The 16,014-nt window shown below is 46.1% G+C and overlaps 1 protein-coding gene across 1 annotated transcript in view; it reads left to right on the top strand.

The window, feature by feature from the left end:
• The first annotated feature begins 3,360 nt into the window (after positions 1–3,360).
• The window catches only part of MEGF9 (multiple EGF like domains 9), a 79,921-nt gene continuing 67,267 nt past the window's right edge, over positions 3,361–16,014 (top strand). Inside the window, exon 1 of the mRNA XM_074973387.1 lies at positions 3,361–3,769. Coding sequence (XP_074829488.1) covers positions 3,361–3,769 — 409 coding nt within the window. The remainder of the gene's footprint in view (positions 3,770–16,014) is intronic.

Genomic DNA, 16,014 nt, shown 5'->3' with positions numbered 1-16,014 from the left:
CTTTTTATATTTAATAAAATCACTTTTGCTTATAAATTAACCCAGAGTAAGTAATTAATTCCTGGGAGAACAAACAGCTGTGCATATCTCTCTATCAGTGCTGTAGAGGGCGGACAATTTATGAGTTTACCCTGTATAAGCTTTATACAGAGTAAAATGGATTTATTTGGGGTTTGGATCCCATTGAGAGCTGGGTGTCTGGGTGCTAGAGACAGGAACACTTTCTAAGCCATTTTCAGTTAAGTCTGCAGCTTTTGGGGGATGTGGTTCAGACCCGGGTCTGTGTTTGCAGCAGGCTAGCGTGTCTAGCTCAACAAGACAGGGTACTGAAGTCCCAAGCTGGCAGGGAAATCGGTAGTCTCAGCATATCAGGTGGCAGTCCCAAAGGGGTTTCTGTGACCCAACCCATCACACACGTATTTTGTTGGGTGTCAAAATTAACTTTTGTACTTGTCATCGAGGCATGGGAGGTGGGCTTGGGTGGTTTGGGGCTTGGGAGTGGGTTAGAGCTACAGCTGGTAGAAATGTTTCCAATGGAATGGTTTTCCATCAGAAAGTGCTGATTTGATGGATTCCAAACATTCTGTGGGAACATGCAAAACTTTCAATGAAGACCAGCTTGTTTACCTGGAGGCAACTGGCCAGCATAACCATTCTGGAATAACTATTCTGGAATCGCTATTCTGATATAATTTAGTTATTCTGGAATACCTCCCCATGTAGACACTGTTCCAGAATAAAAGTGATTTTATTCTGGAATAATTACTCTGCTTTGTGAGTGTCCACACAGAGAGCTATTCCAGAATAGCTATTAACATAATAGCTAGAGATCAATCCATATGGTGCTTGATCTGCAGGGAGTCTATGTCCCTTTGGGATTTGCTTTGATGATGATGATGATGGTATTCTGGAATAGCTATGCCAGTCAATTTCCTTGTGTAGACAAGTGTTGAGTTAGAAAGGGAGTTATTATCTAGGCTTTGTTCTGAGTAAGGGAGGGGAAGGAATGTCTAACGCTGCAGAGGCACCTGTCAAAATCTGCTGCCTTCAATAAAATGAACAGCACAATACAAATTTCCTTTCAGATCGATAGTCATTTTTGACAGGGATACAGAGCTAACAGCCACCTTCATTTCCTCGTCTTGCTCTGGTCTCTGACTTTTTTCCATGCAGTCTCGTATGCCTGTAACTACCTCCCAATCTCTCCACCCGGTCCTCTCCTCTTTCACTGCCTGATCCAAACCCCACTGAAGTCAATATTAGGAGTCTTATTGACTTCAGAGGGCTTTGGACCAGGCCCTCAAATCCTTACTCAAAACTCACTTTGTCCAGGCGTCCTATTAATCCCACAAAGCCATGGTGAGCACATTTTGGGGGGAGAGTGTGTACAGACAACTAAATGTGAAACCACATAACATCCCTATGGCACATTAGGAGTGTTCAAATCCAGACAGATGAGGGGCTGTGTCACTGCTTGCCCTGCATCCCTGGGTGCCTTACAATGCTTTCCTGCTTGAGAGAGAGCACAGACAACCAAATGTGGAACCACAGCATATATGTCTAACATCCCTACTCACCCTGTCATATTTTTCACATCCAGTTCCCCAATCTCTCTTTTCTGTCTGTTGTCTCTTTAAGATCCTCAGGGTGGGGATGTTGTCTCCTTACTTATTTGTAAAGTGCCTAGTGCACCTTGGTGCTATGTAAATAATCATGAGGATGCATGGCTGACAGACAGGATCATCAATAGGAAAGGGTGACAAGGATGCATTTTCCAGCATCGCACATTTCTTTTTTGAATGCAGCCTGAATGATTAGTGTTTATAAACAATACCTAAACACATGGCAAACATCTGCATTGCTTCTAGCCCTGGAGAGTCCCCAGTGGTACATGATGTCCTGTCCTACCGGGGTTAGCAGACCTTTTCCCTGGTAGGCTGCAGAAAGGGTGGGCTGCTCCTGCATTCCCCCTTAAGGTTACTCGTGCAGTATTTATGGGCATGCCTCTCCCAGTGTAATCAGCATGTGTCTGGCATGTAAACACACAGCAGCACACACTCACTTGGGCACACGCGCCTTTGTGTTTATCACAGTGATGTTTTTCTTCATTAATGTCAAACCAGAGCAAGGCTGCCTGTAGCTCTTAGGAGCAGGGCCGTGTCTCCCTTTTATGTTTGTGAAGCAGTGACCTCGCTCTGGGTGCTCAATAAATAACTAATAACCATGTCATTGTTGTTGTTTTTTGCTCACTGTGGTGTCAATAGTTTTCCATGATAGTGCACTCTCACCAAGGTCACTTCCGACTATCTCTTTCCAATACCCTGAATCATAATCCGTGGCCAGTGTTTTGTCAACCTTGATGCTCATTTCAAGGCATCCTCAGCCTCAACGGCTGGTTTCTAAGTGGCTATTATTGGTTGTTTGACACTGTAAATAGTCCCAGACCCTGAAGAGCTTGCGGTTTTATAAGCAGCACAAAGAAAGAGCAGGAGAAAGGGAACATTATTATCCCAGTTTCACCGGGGGGGGGGGGGGGGGGATGAAGCACAAAGATTAAGAGCTTTGTGCAAGATGACAGCAACTCTGCGTTAGCGCCGAGAACTGCACCCCAATCCCCAGAACAGCCATCGACGGCCGTAACCACAAGCCCCTTCTGACGCTCAGGAACCACAAGCCCCCTTCGCTACGCCAGAGCCTGTTGTGTGACCCCGCCGCCGGAGCCGAACAGGTGGCACGCTCCACCCCAGAGGCGGCTGCATTTCAGCTCTCAGCAGAAGGAGGCTGGGAGACCACGCGGGAGGCTGTTATTCAAGCACAGACCAGCGCTTGGCGGAGGACACGCTGCAAGGGCTTTTGGTCTCTCCGTGCAAGCCCGGCACCTTCCCCGGTTTTGCCAAAACACCAGCGGGAATTTTATTTAAAAAAAAAAAACCCAACAACAACGAAGGGGAAACTCCCGCTCCAGGTTCACGGCCGGCTCAGCCCACAGCCCCAAACAAGCCCCCCCCGCCGGGGGCACACGGAGGCGGCTCCTTTGTTAGCCGCAGCCCGCGGGGCCGGGCACGCCTGGCGGCCGCCCGTGTCACTCCGGCAACGCACAATGCCGCCCGGCCCCGCCCCACGGCGCCCCAGCTCGTCGGCCATTGGCGGGGCGGCGCTCACGCCCGCCGTCACGGGGCCGGGCCCGGCGGGCGATTGGCTGGGCGCTCCCTCGCCGGCGCGAGGGGGCGTGGGCAGGCCGGGCTCGCGGCCGGCTGTCACGGCGAGCCGCGGAGGGATGGTGCGGCGGCCGGCGGCCGGGCAGCGCGCATCGCACGCGGGCGGGCGGGCGGCGCGGATGGGGCAGCGCTGCGCGGCGCCATGAGGGTCCCGCGGAGCTCGGCGCGGCTCGCCCTGCTCTGGCTGGTGGCCGCCCTGGCCGCCGGCTCGCTGCCGCGGGGACCCAGCCCGGCCCCGGGCGCCGAGGCGGGGAACGAGCTCAGCCCCGAGGCCGCCGCGCCTCAGCCCACCTTCGCCGCCACCCTGGGCAGCCCCCAGCCCAGCGCCGCCGCCGCGGGGCGAGCGCGGCCGGGAGCCCCGGAGCGGGCGAGCCTGGCGCCGGAGCGGGCGAGCCTGGCGCCGCCGGGAGCCCAGCCCGGCCCCGGCACGGCAGCCTCCCCGGCCGCGGCAGGTTCTCCCCGGCCCAGCCAGTGGCCCAGCACCGGCCTCCCCGCGGCAGTCCCGTCCCCACCTGCCGAGCAGGAGGACGTGGCCACCGGCGGCAGCCAAGGTGAGTCCCCGCCCCGCCGCCTCTTTTGCCCCGCGCGGGGGGGGGGTCCTCCAGGGAGCCGCGGGCTTGAACTGGGAGGGGGCCGATGAGGACGATGCTCAGGGTGCGCAGTGATGCCTGAGGCTCCTGCATGTTGAGCCAGCGCCAGAGGGAAACAGCCCCGGTGCCTCCCTGTGCCCCAGCTGCTGGGGACGATGGACGCTTCGGCTGATGGGGGCAGATGTAGACAGGCCAGGAGAAAAATGTTTGCTTCCACTTCCCCCACCCCGCTTCCCCCTCCAGGAAAGCCTGGGCGATCATCTGATGTTGAGCCGTGGTCAGCAAAGGGTCGTTTTTCTTTTTTGTCGTTCCGCTGGTTTTCTCACCTCCCTGCGGTGCTGGTTGTCTTTTTTTTTTTCTTGTGGTACATTTGGGTCATTCGTGGCATTTAAAATAGAAGACCCTGCAGAGGGATTTTCAGGATCAGGCCACATAAAGTTTGGTTTAAAAATAAGCAAGGGGCAGGTGTAAACTTGATCAGTTGCACATTAACAGAGGGTGGAGGCTTTTAGCTTTTCATTCACGGCTATTTCTCCTGCACGTCTGTGTTGATGACATGTGGACGGTAATGACAAATGGACACAGGATAAAACCACAGACGAGAGTGGGAAGCTTTATGCTAGGTAGATGCCTGATGTCAGGTATCTACCTTGACAGACACCTGCTGTTTTTACCTTTTTATTACACTTTGGCAACACTGCTCATGCAAATACAAAAAAATTAGTTTTATTGAGCTAGAATATACCCAGTATTTCATCACTGGTTTTTATAAATGGATGTGAGGGTGAGAAAGAAAATGTGGAATTTTGTTATGTACACATACTAACCCTTATTATGGGGTTGATCGTGCTCTCATTGAAGTCAGTGGGAATTTAGAAATTGGATTGAATAGTAGCAGGGTTCCATGCCCCTATATTAAATAATGCTTGTACAAGCAAAGATCAGATTTTTCTATTGATCAAGGAGCCAACAAGGAGGAGCTTCATTTAAAAGAGACTTATTTTTAGAGCCTTTTATATTCTAAATTGTACATGGAGAGGAGGGGGTAATTGTTTGTGATGCCTTCAGGCAATGGTTTCCAGCACAAATAGTACAAATAGAGATGCACTAGGCTCCAATTCTGCTCCCTTTGACCTTGATGACAAAATTCCCATTGGCTTCAAAGGGAGCAGGGTTGGATTCATGTTGTGTTGATAAAGGGGGCATGTTAGCCATAATGAGGGATGGGGTAAAATCTATACAACACCCATGACACACCTGTATATCTATCCACTGAATGCATCCAATGAAGTGAGCTGTAGCTCACGAAAGCTTATGCGCAAATAAATTTGTTAGTCTCTAAGGTGCCACAAGTACTCCTTTTCTTTTTGCGAATACAGACTAACAGGGCTGCTACTCTGAAACCTGTATATCTATAGGTATTTATAGATATATATGGCAGGGGGGAACCTGGGCTGCTTGTAGGAGAATACCTGGAAGAAGTGTCTTTAGTATAATCACAAGTACAGATGATGATGATTGATCCCTGAGTGTGCAAGGGATGGAGAGGGCACAAGGCACCTTCTCCTCCGTCTTGAGTCATTTGTGCAGGGGCCCAGGAGAAGATGCTCGGCACAAGAATAGCTCCTAGCTAGAGCAGCAGCACCTTTAAAGGGGCAGAGAAGAATGTGGAGGAGGGCACGATCATCCTTACACCCTAGCCAGCAGAACTGGGCAGGTTCAGAAGGGAGACCTCACTACACCTTTAAGGGATGTAGCAACCAGTGTGCTTCCTGGCCAGCCCCTGAAAGGCAAGTTGAGTCATAAGAGTAAGAGATTCTATCCACACGCCGGTGACAGGAAATTTACGTAGACTGGGATTCGTGGTACTTGTGTTTATGTGGATGCTGTCTAAATTCTGTATATTGGGGAGGAGGGAAAGGGATATGTAAATGATGAGTATTTGCCAAGACTTTGGGAGGAGCCTGTGCAAATGCAATGCTTGATTTTTCATGTGAGTTAAAAAGGCCTTCAGCTTTTTTCCATTCTGGGAAGTATCACAACGTAGTCATAATCAACTATAGGGCTGATTCTGCTTCAGTTGAATTCAGTGGAGCTATATCCAGTTATACCAGTTGAGTATCTGAACCTTATTTTTGTATTGGCTCTTCCATATATCTATATTCCCAAAATGCCTTAAAGAGCCATTATGGGAAAGGGTGAGATATGAAGTGGCAGAGGCCAGGGAGAAAAGCTGTTTTCAGCTGAGATTTGAAGTGATATGGAGAATTAGCAAGGTGGAGCATACAGCCCTCTCCAGAGCTTTTGTGTTCTCATCCACATGTGTTGGAAACTCAGTTATCTCCTAATGAAAGTAGACAAAACTCCATTGAAGTCAATAGAGCTGTTCCCATTTACTTCCACAGAGAATTTGTCCCTATAATTTCAGAAATGAAGACTGTTTATACAGACAGACACTTATAAATACACCAACACTGAAGATATTTTGAAGAAACAATGTTAAATTCCGGACAAGGGTGTGAAACTGGACGGTATTTTGCTGCTGTTTTTTACCACTTCAGCAGTCAGTGTCCTTCTGAGCAGATGATTTTAGCCAGCTTTTCTTACATGGCTAGAAATGCGGTTTGTGGGAAACCTGGATTCTTCCCCTTTCCCACCCACACCCTTTTGTTTCTGTTGCGTTTTGTGTCTTTATTTCCTTTTGAAGATACAGGATAGTTTAAGGTTGGAAATGATAGATAAGACTAGGAGCAGGTTGTATTTTCTCAGAGCAAAAGCAACCTTCTCAGTTGTACAATGATTAAACTTCATCTGCTCTGTCAACAAACTAATTGAGTGAGTTGCAGTTTCCAGAATATGTAGTTTGAACCTGAGGGCCTGAAGTATCGAGAGTGAATAGACAGGTTGTTGAGTCATATAAAGTAAATATTCTCCAACTGATTTTATGTCTAGTGTTTCTCTGCTAACTGATTGAAATCTGTTGGGAGAGAAGATGACTTATATTAGGAGCAGCCACTATAGCCACCACCCAAAAATGTTTATGGTAATGTCTAGAAGTACTGTAGTGTATCACCTCTAAAACAGGTAATGCAGTATCAGAAAGTACTCCTCTATTATGCAGCCTCCACAAGGACTGTACTTCTAGCAGCAGTATCTTGGAATTATGTCCAAACCCCTTACCTTCTAAGGGTAAGAGAACCAGGGCCTCTTGATTTCGTGCTTTATTGAGACAATGAGCAGAGCTGTCTAGTTTCCATATAGGCAAAAGTACAAGTATCATGCATAAATGATGCAAGACGTGAAAGGAAAGCTCAAAATTTAATGAGGATCCTCACTCTTCCATGTTCTATGCATGATTCTTCCATGTTCCATGTGTGATTCTTGCATGTTTGCTGGGATGGGTGGTTTCAGTTAAGGACTGGGAGTCAGGGATTCTTGAGTCTAATCCCAGTGCTGCCTCTGACCTACCCTCCCTGCCCCGGGGCAAGTTACTACACCTCTCTGTACTTCCATTTCCTCATCTGTAAAATGGGAACAACAATACTTCCCCCATCTACTGCAGGGATGGAAAGACAACTTGTTAATCATGTTTGTGAAGCTCTTAGAAGTTGGTAAATGCTAATTATTATTAATAGCTACAGCCAGTGGATATCCACATTATTCATCTTTGGTGCCTTTAGTACCACAATGATGGGCACCTTAGAAACACCTCTGTGGACAGGTTACACTCACTCTTGCATGTTGTTCGTTAGTAAAGGCAGTTTGTTTGATTCATGGAGGGTTTAATGTACAGTAACAGATGTAATGGGTTTAGGCCACCAAGTCCGGAATACATGAACCAGGAGAGCAGCTTCCTTTTTGTGTGTGCAACATAGTTCATTTTAATCCGAGGCATATACCTGATTTCATATGGAAAAGCCTGTTTGATTTGCGAAGTTGGTATATGTGGTAGGCACAGCCATCAGCCTGCGCCCTAGTTAATCCATATATTTTTAGTACTGTTCCAGTCTATGAAGTGTCACTGGGAATCCTGCAGGGGCAGAGATTCATTTTCAAACAGTCATGTGTGGTTTTAACCACACGACAATCAATGGCCATCACATAGCTGACTACAGAAATGGACCCCGTTTTATCAAGGCTGCATTTACTCTCAACACTACTATTGCAACCCATAATGGGGAGAATAACATTTTGTTGGAAGCTGGTGGGCTGGATTCTCATCTGGTTTAAATAAGGAGCAAGTCCATTGGGATGAATAGAGTTACGCTGGTGTCAGATTAGTGTAAATGGGAGGAAAATCAGGCCTAATGTTTGTTTGGCTCTGTCAAGATGTGAAGTGCTATTTAAGTGCTGTTACTATTTTATTATCAATGTATTTTTTTCCTTCCACACATCAGTTTACAGCTGTTTCAATAGTAGGTGCAGTGTTGCCAACTCTTGTGACTTTTATCACTAGTTTCGTGATATGTGATGTGGCTTTTTCCCCGAGTCTCAGCTCCTGAAGTCATGTGATAATATCAGAATCTCAGCTTTCATTTATAAGAAAAGTAAGTTTCTAGCCCTCAAGGTTGTGGAGAAAAGCTTGAAAATTTGACCTCTCAAGGCTCCAACAAGGGAAGCAAATAAAGAGTCCCCAATTTTTTTTAAAGTTACTATCTTTAAGTGAATCTCAGGATTTTTCAGGGGTTTAGCTTTGTGTGTGTGGGGGTGATGGGGGGAGGCATTGATGATTCCGATTTTGGGAGTGGCTAGGCAGGTCATTTAGTTCATTATAGTCAAGGTTTTTGTTTTCCATACACAGAGAGCAAAATATTTTTCAATCCAGAAGATTTATTTGTATCAGATCAACAAACCAGAGAGAACAAATGCAAAATCTTCAGGAGAGAAAGATCAGAATGTGTCTCTCACTGTATAAATCCCTCCATCTTGATTCCCTTTCAGAGCCTGGCTCGGGCCCAACCCCAGAAGATGAACAGGGAGACAGACCTATTAAATGCAATGGTTTGCTACATAGAAAATGGATTGATTGCTACCTAAACCTCAGTCCAAAACCCTAAATCCAGACATCCCTGGAATTTTGAGGTTATTTGAAATCTGAACCCAGATCCAGGTTTCAGAAACTGTCTCCACTTTTGCAATGGTTCGAACCGGATCTCTAGCTCAGTACCACCAAATTTTGGGTGTTCAGAATCTGGTTCCATATCTGAATTTTGCAACATGTACATTTTGGGTGTAGGGGAAAAAAATAATTCTTGCTCTGAGCACCGATCGGGAAAGGTACCTGAAGTGATTGTGGATACGCAGCATTATTTGCATAAATGAAGCAGATCTTGGCACACTGAAATGTGGGGTATCAGGCAAAGCAAGGTATCCTGACAGTAAGTGACCTGTGTAACCACATTTAGAATACTACTATCTGTGCTGTTTTGTTGCTGGGAATGCTCTGTCCAGACTGAAAAGGTGCAGCCGAAAGCAGCCCGATCGATTGTGTCCATGTTAGAACGAAAGATTAGCTAATAGACTTTGCTCACAAACAAGAGACTAAGGCAAATCCCATAGAGGGATATAAAATCCTGGAAGGAGTACAGTACTTCCAATCAGCTGTCTTGTAAACAAGAGATGTTTCGGGAGTGGGGCCATTGAGGGCATTTGCAGCTCTGTTTCCCTACTCATCCTGACACCTCATGGCCCTGATTGGGTCCCCACCTCTAGTTTGCCATTGGCTGTGTCCTTGAGGTTTGTGCTTTGGGGAAAAGTGCAGTGTACAATACGTAAAGGGGAAGGCAGGGTGGGATAAGTATGGGACTGGGAACCAGGAACAGCTCCGGTCTGAATCCCTGACTCAGCCATAGGCTCCCTTTGTGACCTCAGGCAAGCTATGTGAACCTGTCTTAGTTTCCCCATCGGTAGATGAGGGATAATAACACTTTCCCACCTCACAGGGGGTGCTACAATGTTATATTTTAACATGCACAGCACTTTATAAATCTGGGCTAACACAAAAAGCAGCATTGTAAGGCAAGAGAGATGGGTCTGAGTTAGAGTTTGGATCCAGCTGAACACTGCTGCCACAAGTACTCCTTGTTAGTTTGTATCAACAAAAAGAACACAGCTACCACTCTGAAACCTGTCAACATTTTATAGAATCTCACCCACTATTGCATCAGACTTAAGCTTCTTGCATCAAATTTTCAAAGCTCCTAAATGCCACTGGGACTTATAGGCACTTAGCTGCATTTTGTAAATTTTACCCCTTGTCACCAAAGCACTACATAACTCCTTTGTCTCGACTTACTCATCTTCCTTTATCAAGCTTCATTTGGGCTCCGCAACCTCTCAGCTGTTTTGGCCTACGTATTTATCAGTTTCTTGCACAATCCCTTCAGTTCCTTCTTCCACAAACCCCTCTTCTTTACATCGAATGACCCCCTCCAAGCTGATCCGTGTTTTCCTACTCACATTTACGTTCCTCTTAAAGACCCACTTCTGCTGCACTGCCTACAGTGAATTGAGCTGACTTGTGTGTCATTGGCCTGTTACAATGCCCTTTCCTCTGTGCTCTGTCTGTCTTTCCTTAGGCTCCAAGCTTCTACTTGAGCACATCAGACACGCTGAGTGCATTGGAGGTGCTACCCTAGAGAAATAATACTAAGGGCTGTCTGTGAGGTTCTCGAGTGATGTTTGGATTTGGGCCTATCTTTAATAAAGAACTGAGGATCAGTTAAAAGAAAAGGAGGACTTGTGGCACCTTAGAGACTAACAAATTTATATGAGCATAAGCTTTCGTGAGCTACAGCTCACTTCATCGGATGCATTGAATACAGACTAACATGGCTGCTACTCTGAAACCTGAGGATCAGTTGCTTTCCAAGTACCTGAAAAGCAGGCAGCTGTTGGCTGCTTTTCATGGGGAATGAGAAACAATTTTGAGGAGTGTTTTTTATTCAAATATAGGCTAGCATGGAAACCCGAGACCTGGAGAACATACTCCCTGCCACTCTTTGCTTCCCTTTCTTCCTCCATCTGACTGAGGCTGATCTTTCTCACATCTGCTCACATAACTGCCTCTCTCTTCCCTAGATTTTCACCACTGGATGAATGCCATGATCTTCCTCTTGCCACTGCTGCTGGGGGTTGGTGTATCTCGGTACGGCATGGCAGGATGGTAGGGCTTCACAGTTGTTCCTCTTGGGTGCATTAGAAGATGTAATGTAGGAATTACTAGGTGAGGTTCTGTGGCCTGTGTCACGCAGGAGATCAGACTAGATGATCATAATGGCCCCTTTTGGCCTTAAAATCTATGACTCTCCAAGCAGGGAAGGCTCCCAATCCATGGATATTGATATGTCTTTGGTGCTGGAAGACAACTTGGCTGAAAGCAATCCAGGAAGAGCCTGATGGTGCTTGCCTTATCTTTAGACATAAAGGATGGGATACAATACGTATAGAACGACCTATGGGAGCTGCTCCAAGCCGGCACAGTCCTATCCTCTTGCTAAGCACTTGGAAATAGAGCTTATGCTCGGTATCATTTGAAAGCTCTGGATTTGCAGTTCAACATGGCTGCCAAGATACCAGGGTTTCAAGGAGATGACATCAGGATTTAAAAAAAATTTTTTTTTTTAAGAAATGGGAATTGAATCCCGGCTGGGAAGTAAGTAATGGTTGTGCTACATAGAAACCATCCTGGGAGGGGCCAGAGGAATGAGGGTGTGTGTTATAAATCATGAGCCTCCTATTGTGAGTCTGAAAAAATAAATAAATAAAATCATGTTGCCTTCAGCAGGAAACAGAACAACAAAGTACGCATTGCTGCTTCCATGGAGCGGGTGTGCTTTGGTCTCAGAGCCATGTCAAACTCACATATGCATCAAACTGTCAGCAGTGCCAACCACGAGCATTAAAAACAATCACGAGTTAGGACAGAAAAATAATATGAGATTATAAAACCTCAAATTTTGGGTCATCTTACTTGCTGGTTCTTGAGCCTTTAGGGATCACATTTTCAAACTTTCTCAGCAATGAAGGGGGCTAGAAATTTGTATGTTTTTTTGTTTTTGTTTTTTTATGAAAACTGAGTCTCACAGTATCACATGACTCCAGGAGTTGTTGGGGCTGAAAGAAAAATCCCAAAGAATGCTTAGTATAAAAACGCAATAATTAGCAATGCTGAATTACAGAACATCCTGATCTGTTTACTTAAGGTACCTATCTGGCTCCATCATTGCAGTGTATGAGCACCTCACAATCTTTGAATGTATTTATCCACACGACTCCCGTTTGAGACATGGCAGTGCTATTATTCTCATTGAACAGATGGGGAAATGAGGCACAGAGAGACAAAGTGACTTGCCCCAGGTCACACAGGAAGCCTGTGGCGATACAGGGAATTGAACCCAGGTTTCAGGCCAGGGGTTAGGGCCTAGCCTGTCTTTTTCCTTTCTGGTAACTAAAACCTCAGTGCTTGAGTTGGGCCCCTGGACTCCAAACACAAGGTAATTCATTCTGCTGCTTATAAAATTGAAACGTTCATGCCATTTGGCAGACAGGAAATGCTTCCACAGATCTGATCCGATTGCCCAAGCTCTCAAGAGGGAGTGGGATGTTGCTACTCAAGATATATCTTTTATCAATAGAAATAAACTCATTTCTATGCTGGCTGCGAGGAATTCAGGTTTCTCTTGGAAATGTGTGGCTGGGGAAAGGGATTGTTGTTTCTGTTTTCCTCCATTAAAAACCTGTTTTAAAAAAAAGCTTACAGGGACTGAATTGCCTTACATAAATTAGATTGCAGCAGAGACTTTGTTTAGCTGTTATAAATGAGGTTCCTGCAAAGGCTCTGATTAGCTTCAGAGCCCTGGGTGCCCATAGAGTGTTTGATCCTGCCCCCTTGGGTCACACTGAGCAGCCATTGAAATCGACAGGGCTCCTTGTACAGTAAGGCGTTGATCAGCATGAATATGGGTGGAAGGGGGACAGAATCTGGCTCCCAGGTAGGGATTTTTATATCTGCTGCCTAAAGGCTAGATTGGAACTCTGCCAGGTACTCTGCTTACCCGGCTGGTGAGTAGCTGCACCACCCCACGAATGGACCAGAGAACCCAGTAGGATTCAGAACCTCAGGTCCACCCCTGCTCCTGCCCGCTGGAGGAGGAGTGAGTTACTTCACTGCCGCCTTGGGAACAGCACATGACCCCTCTCTGCTCCTGGCCAGGGCTGCTCCTCCTCACAGTGGGGAATTTTCAGAAGAGTAGTCCCACCTGTCCTCCCCACAGCCAGTGTCACAGTCTGAGCAGGACCCAGTGGGAGAATAGTAGGGGCCTTGTAAGGTTGAATTAGGTGTGTGACAGTCTAGCTCTCAGTGGTGGTTTTCATTGAACAGAAGAGAGAGCTGCTTGGTTGAGGGGGTTTTCTGGAACGTACGTCGCTGACTGCAGAGAACAGACCATCTAAACATGATGACATAGCGCTAATCTGCCTAGGAATGTTTGATCTTAACAAAGCTAGCCCATTGTTTAATGACTGAATTCCTTTCCTGGTTGATGCTCTTTGGGCTGCTGCTCTATTAATTCCACTGAGAGTTGGCAACACATGAAGAATTGCAGAGTAGGGGTAGAGGATGGGCTTTCCTGGCCCTTCTACACCAGAGCCGAGCAAGCGAGATCAACAGGACTTTTCTACCTAAGGAGGACTGCAGGGCTGGCTCTAGAATTTGTACTCTCTGCTCCATGCACACGTGCGTCCTATTTCAGAGCAGGTGTAAGTGGCAGCAACCTCAGTTGAGTTGCATCTGCTTACACTAAGTCTGAGTTTGACCCCATGCTACTCAGACTAGACATATGCTGAATGTCCAGTATTTGAAGTAAAATTTGCCCATAATTGTAACTAATTCAGAGTCTAAGCATGAGAGACTAGAGTGTTTTCCTGCAAAACTCCTGCAACACTGCCCCTTCCTCTTAGGTTCATGTCTACACTATAAGGTTTGCCATGATGATCAGCTAGCATTTTGAATTCGTTAACCCCATGTCCATATAAATAAACCCAGAGAAGAATAGCCAGACATGACAGTCTTGGGTATTTGCTAGTACTCATTGCTATACATGCTTTTTAAAAATTGGACAGCGGACTGGTTCTGTAGCCTCTCAGTGAGAAAATGGAACTATTGTGTTTCTCTTCAGAGTTCCTGAGCTGTTTGTAGCCACCCTTCACACTAACTAAATGAGAACCCTTTCTCAGGGTTTGTCTGAATGCCTTCAAGCGCTGATTTTGGGGTGTGTCACCCAGCATTCCATCAGTCATGCTTTCTGCCACGGGAGCAACAGTGCCAATGCCTAGAAAAAGGAGGACGCATGGCCCAGTGGTTACGGCCGTAATCTGGCAATGGTGAGACCTGTGTTCAGCTCCTTGCTCTGCCACAGGTGACCTGTGTGAACTTGGGCAAGTCACTTAACCTCTCCATGCCTCAGTTCCCCATCTGTGAAATGGGGACAATAGCACTTCCCTACTTCACAGTGCTGTTGTGAGAATGAATACATTACAGACGAGGTGCTTAGATGCTACAGCGATGAAGGCCATAAAGGGACAGGGGAGAATGTGGGTCTAGGACAGAGCAGGCTAAGAGCTGGGAGTCAGGATCCTGGGGTTGTATTTTCAGTTCTGTTGCTCAGAGATTTTAAGGCCAGAAGGGGCCATTGTGATCATCTAGTCTGACGTCCTGCACATCTCAGGCCACAGAAGTTCATCCATCCACTCCTGTAATAGACCCCTAACCTCTGCCTGAGTCACTGAAGTCCTCAAATCTTGATTTAAAGACTTCAGGTTACAGAAAATCCACCATTTACTCTAGTTCAAACCAGCAAGTGACCTGTGCCCCACAATGCAGAGGAAGTTTAAAAAAAAACAAAACCCACAAAAAACCCCATGGTCTCGGCCAATCTGACCTGGGGGAAAATTCGTCCTCTGCCCCAAATACGGTGATCAGTTCGACCCTGAGCATATGGGCAGGACCCACCAGCCAGATGCCTGGGAAAGAATTAGCTGTAGAAGCTCAGAGCCCTCCGTGTCTAGTATCCCGTGTCTGGCTGTTGGATGTATTTGCCATTAGCAGGCTCACATGGACTGCAGCTGCTGACTTGCTCGGTCACCTGTACAAATTAATTAGCGCCAGCCACTGTACACATTTGAAGTCAATGGGAGTTTTGCCATTGAGTGTAATGGGAACAAGCCTGTGCTCTTAATCTCTCCATGCCTTATTAATGTTGTCCATAAAATGGGTATAATACTTGTCTACGTCCCAGCAGGGTTGCCAGGCTTAATTAATTACCACGCATCTGGAAAGTTAGTTGGAATTTCCCCCATACATGTCCATATTGATTCAGTTAGGGCTGCTGACGCATTTTGGACCTGCAGCTGCTACTACTCAAGCCACAACAAGGGATGTAGCTAAACTTTGAAATGAGAGGAAATTTGAACACATAGGGACACTTGTTCTTTGGGGGGGGGTATATTCCTCCCACCTCAACCTGGCTTTCCAGCTCTTCATGGCAATTATTACTAAATCAGTTGTAAATGTGGCTAATTTGACATTTCACAAGCTTTAAACTTGTGTGTATATGTGTGTGTATGTGTATATATATATATATATATATATATATATATATAAACCTCTTAGTTCTTGCTTTACGCTTCATCTCCTCTGTGTAATCAGTAGGCTGCATATAACCTTTACCTGCATAACTGGTCATGCTTGCAGCATGCTTTCAACTGAATCTGCTTCGTTCCTTTCCCTACAAATTATATTTCATCAATTTTACGGCAGCTTTACATGGTATTTTGACTGATTGGCTGCCTATATTAACTAATAAAGCAGCTAAGATTGCTTTGATCCTGTATTTTTATGGAAATGATGGCATGTATTTCTGGGTAGCTGATTAATGCCATGTGTATTTTTAATGTACTAGCTTTACTGTGTGATCTGTGCTAAATGATTATGTTGTCAAGCTGGGTTCTTTAAGTTGCTTATGAAAAGCATGCTGAAATAGATCATATTTGTTTTTTTTCAATAGTCTCCTCTTGTACTATTTCAGTTCCCATAGATCCTTTCTTTCTAGGGTCACTTACATTAGCACGGTGCATTCATGTTTTATTGGTAACAATAGAGAATTCATTGACTGCATTACACAGCCCGTGAATTTAGAGCATCAAGT

Source organism: Natator depressus, chromosome 16 (assembly GCF_965152275.1).
Source record: "Natator depressus isolate rNatDep1 chromosome 16, rNatDep2.hap1, whole genome shotgun sequence".
Lineage (NCBI taxonomy): Eukaryota > Metazoa > Chordata > Testudines > Cheloniidae > Natator > Natator depressus.
Note: the sequence above shows the minus strand (reverse complement) of the source record. Positions and strands in the feature narration are given on the sequence as shown.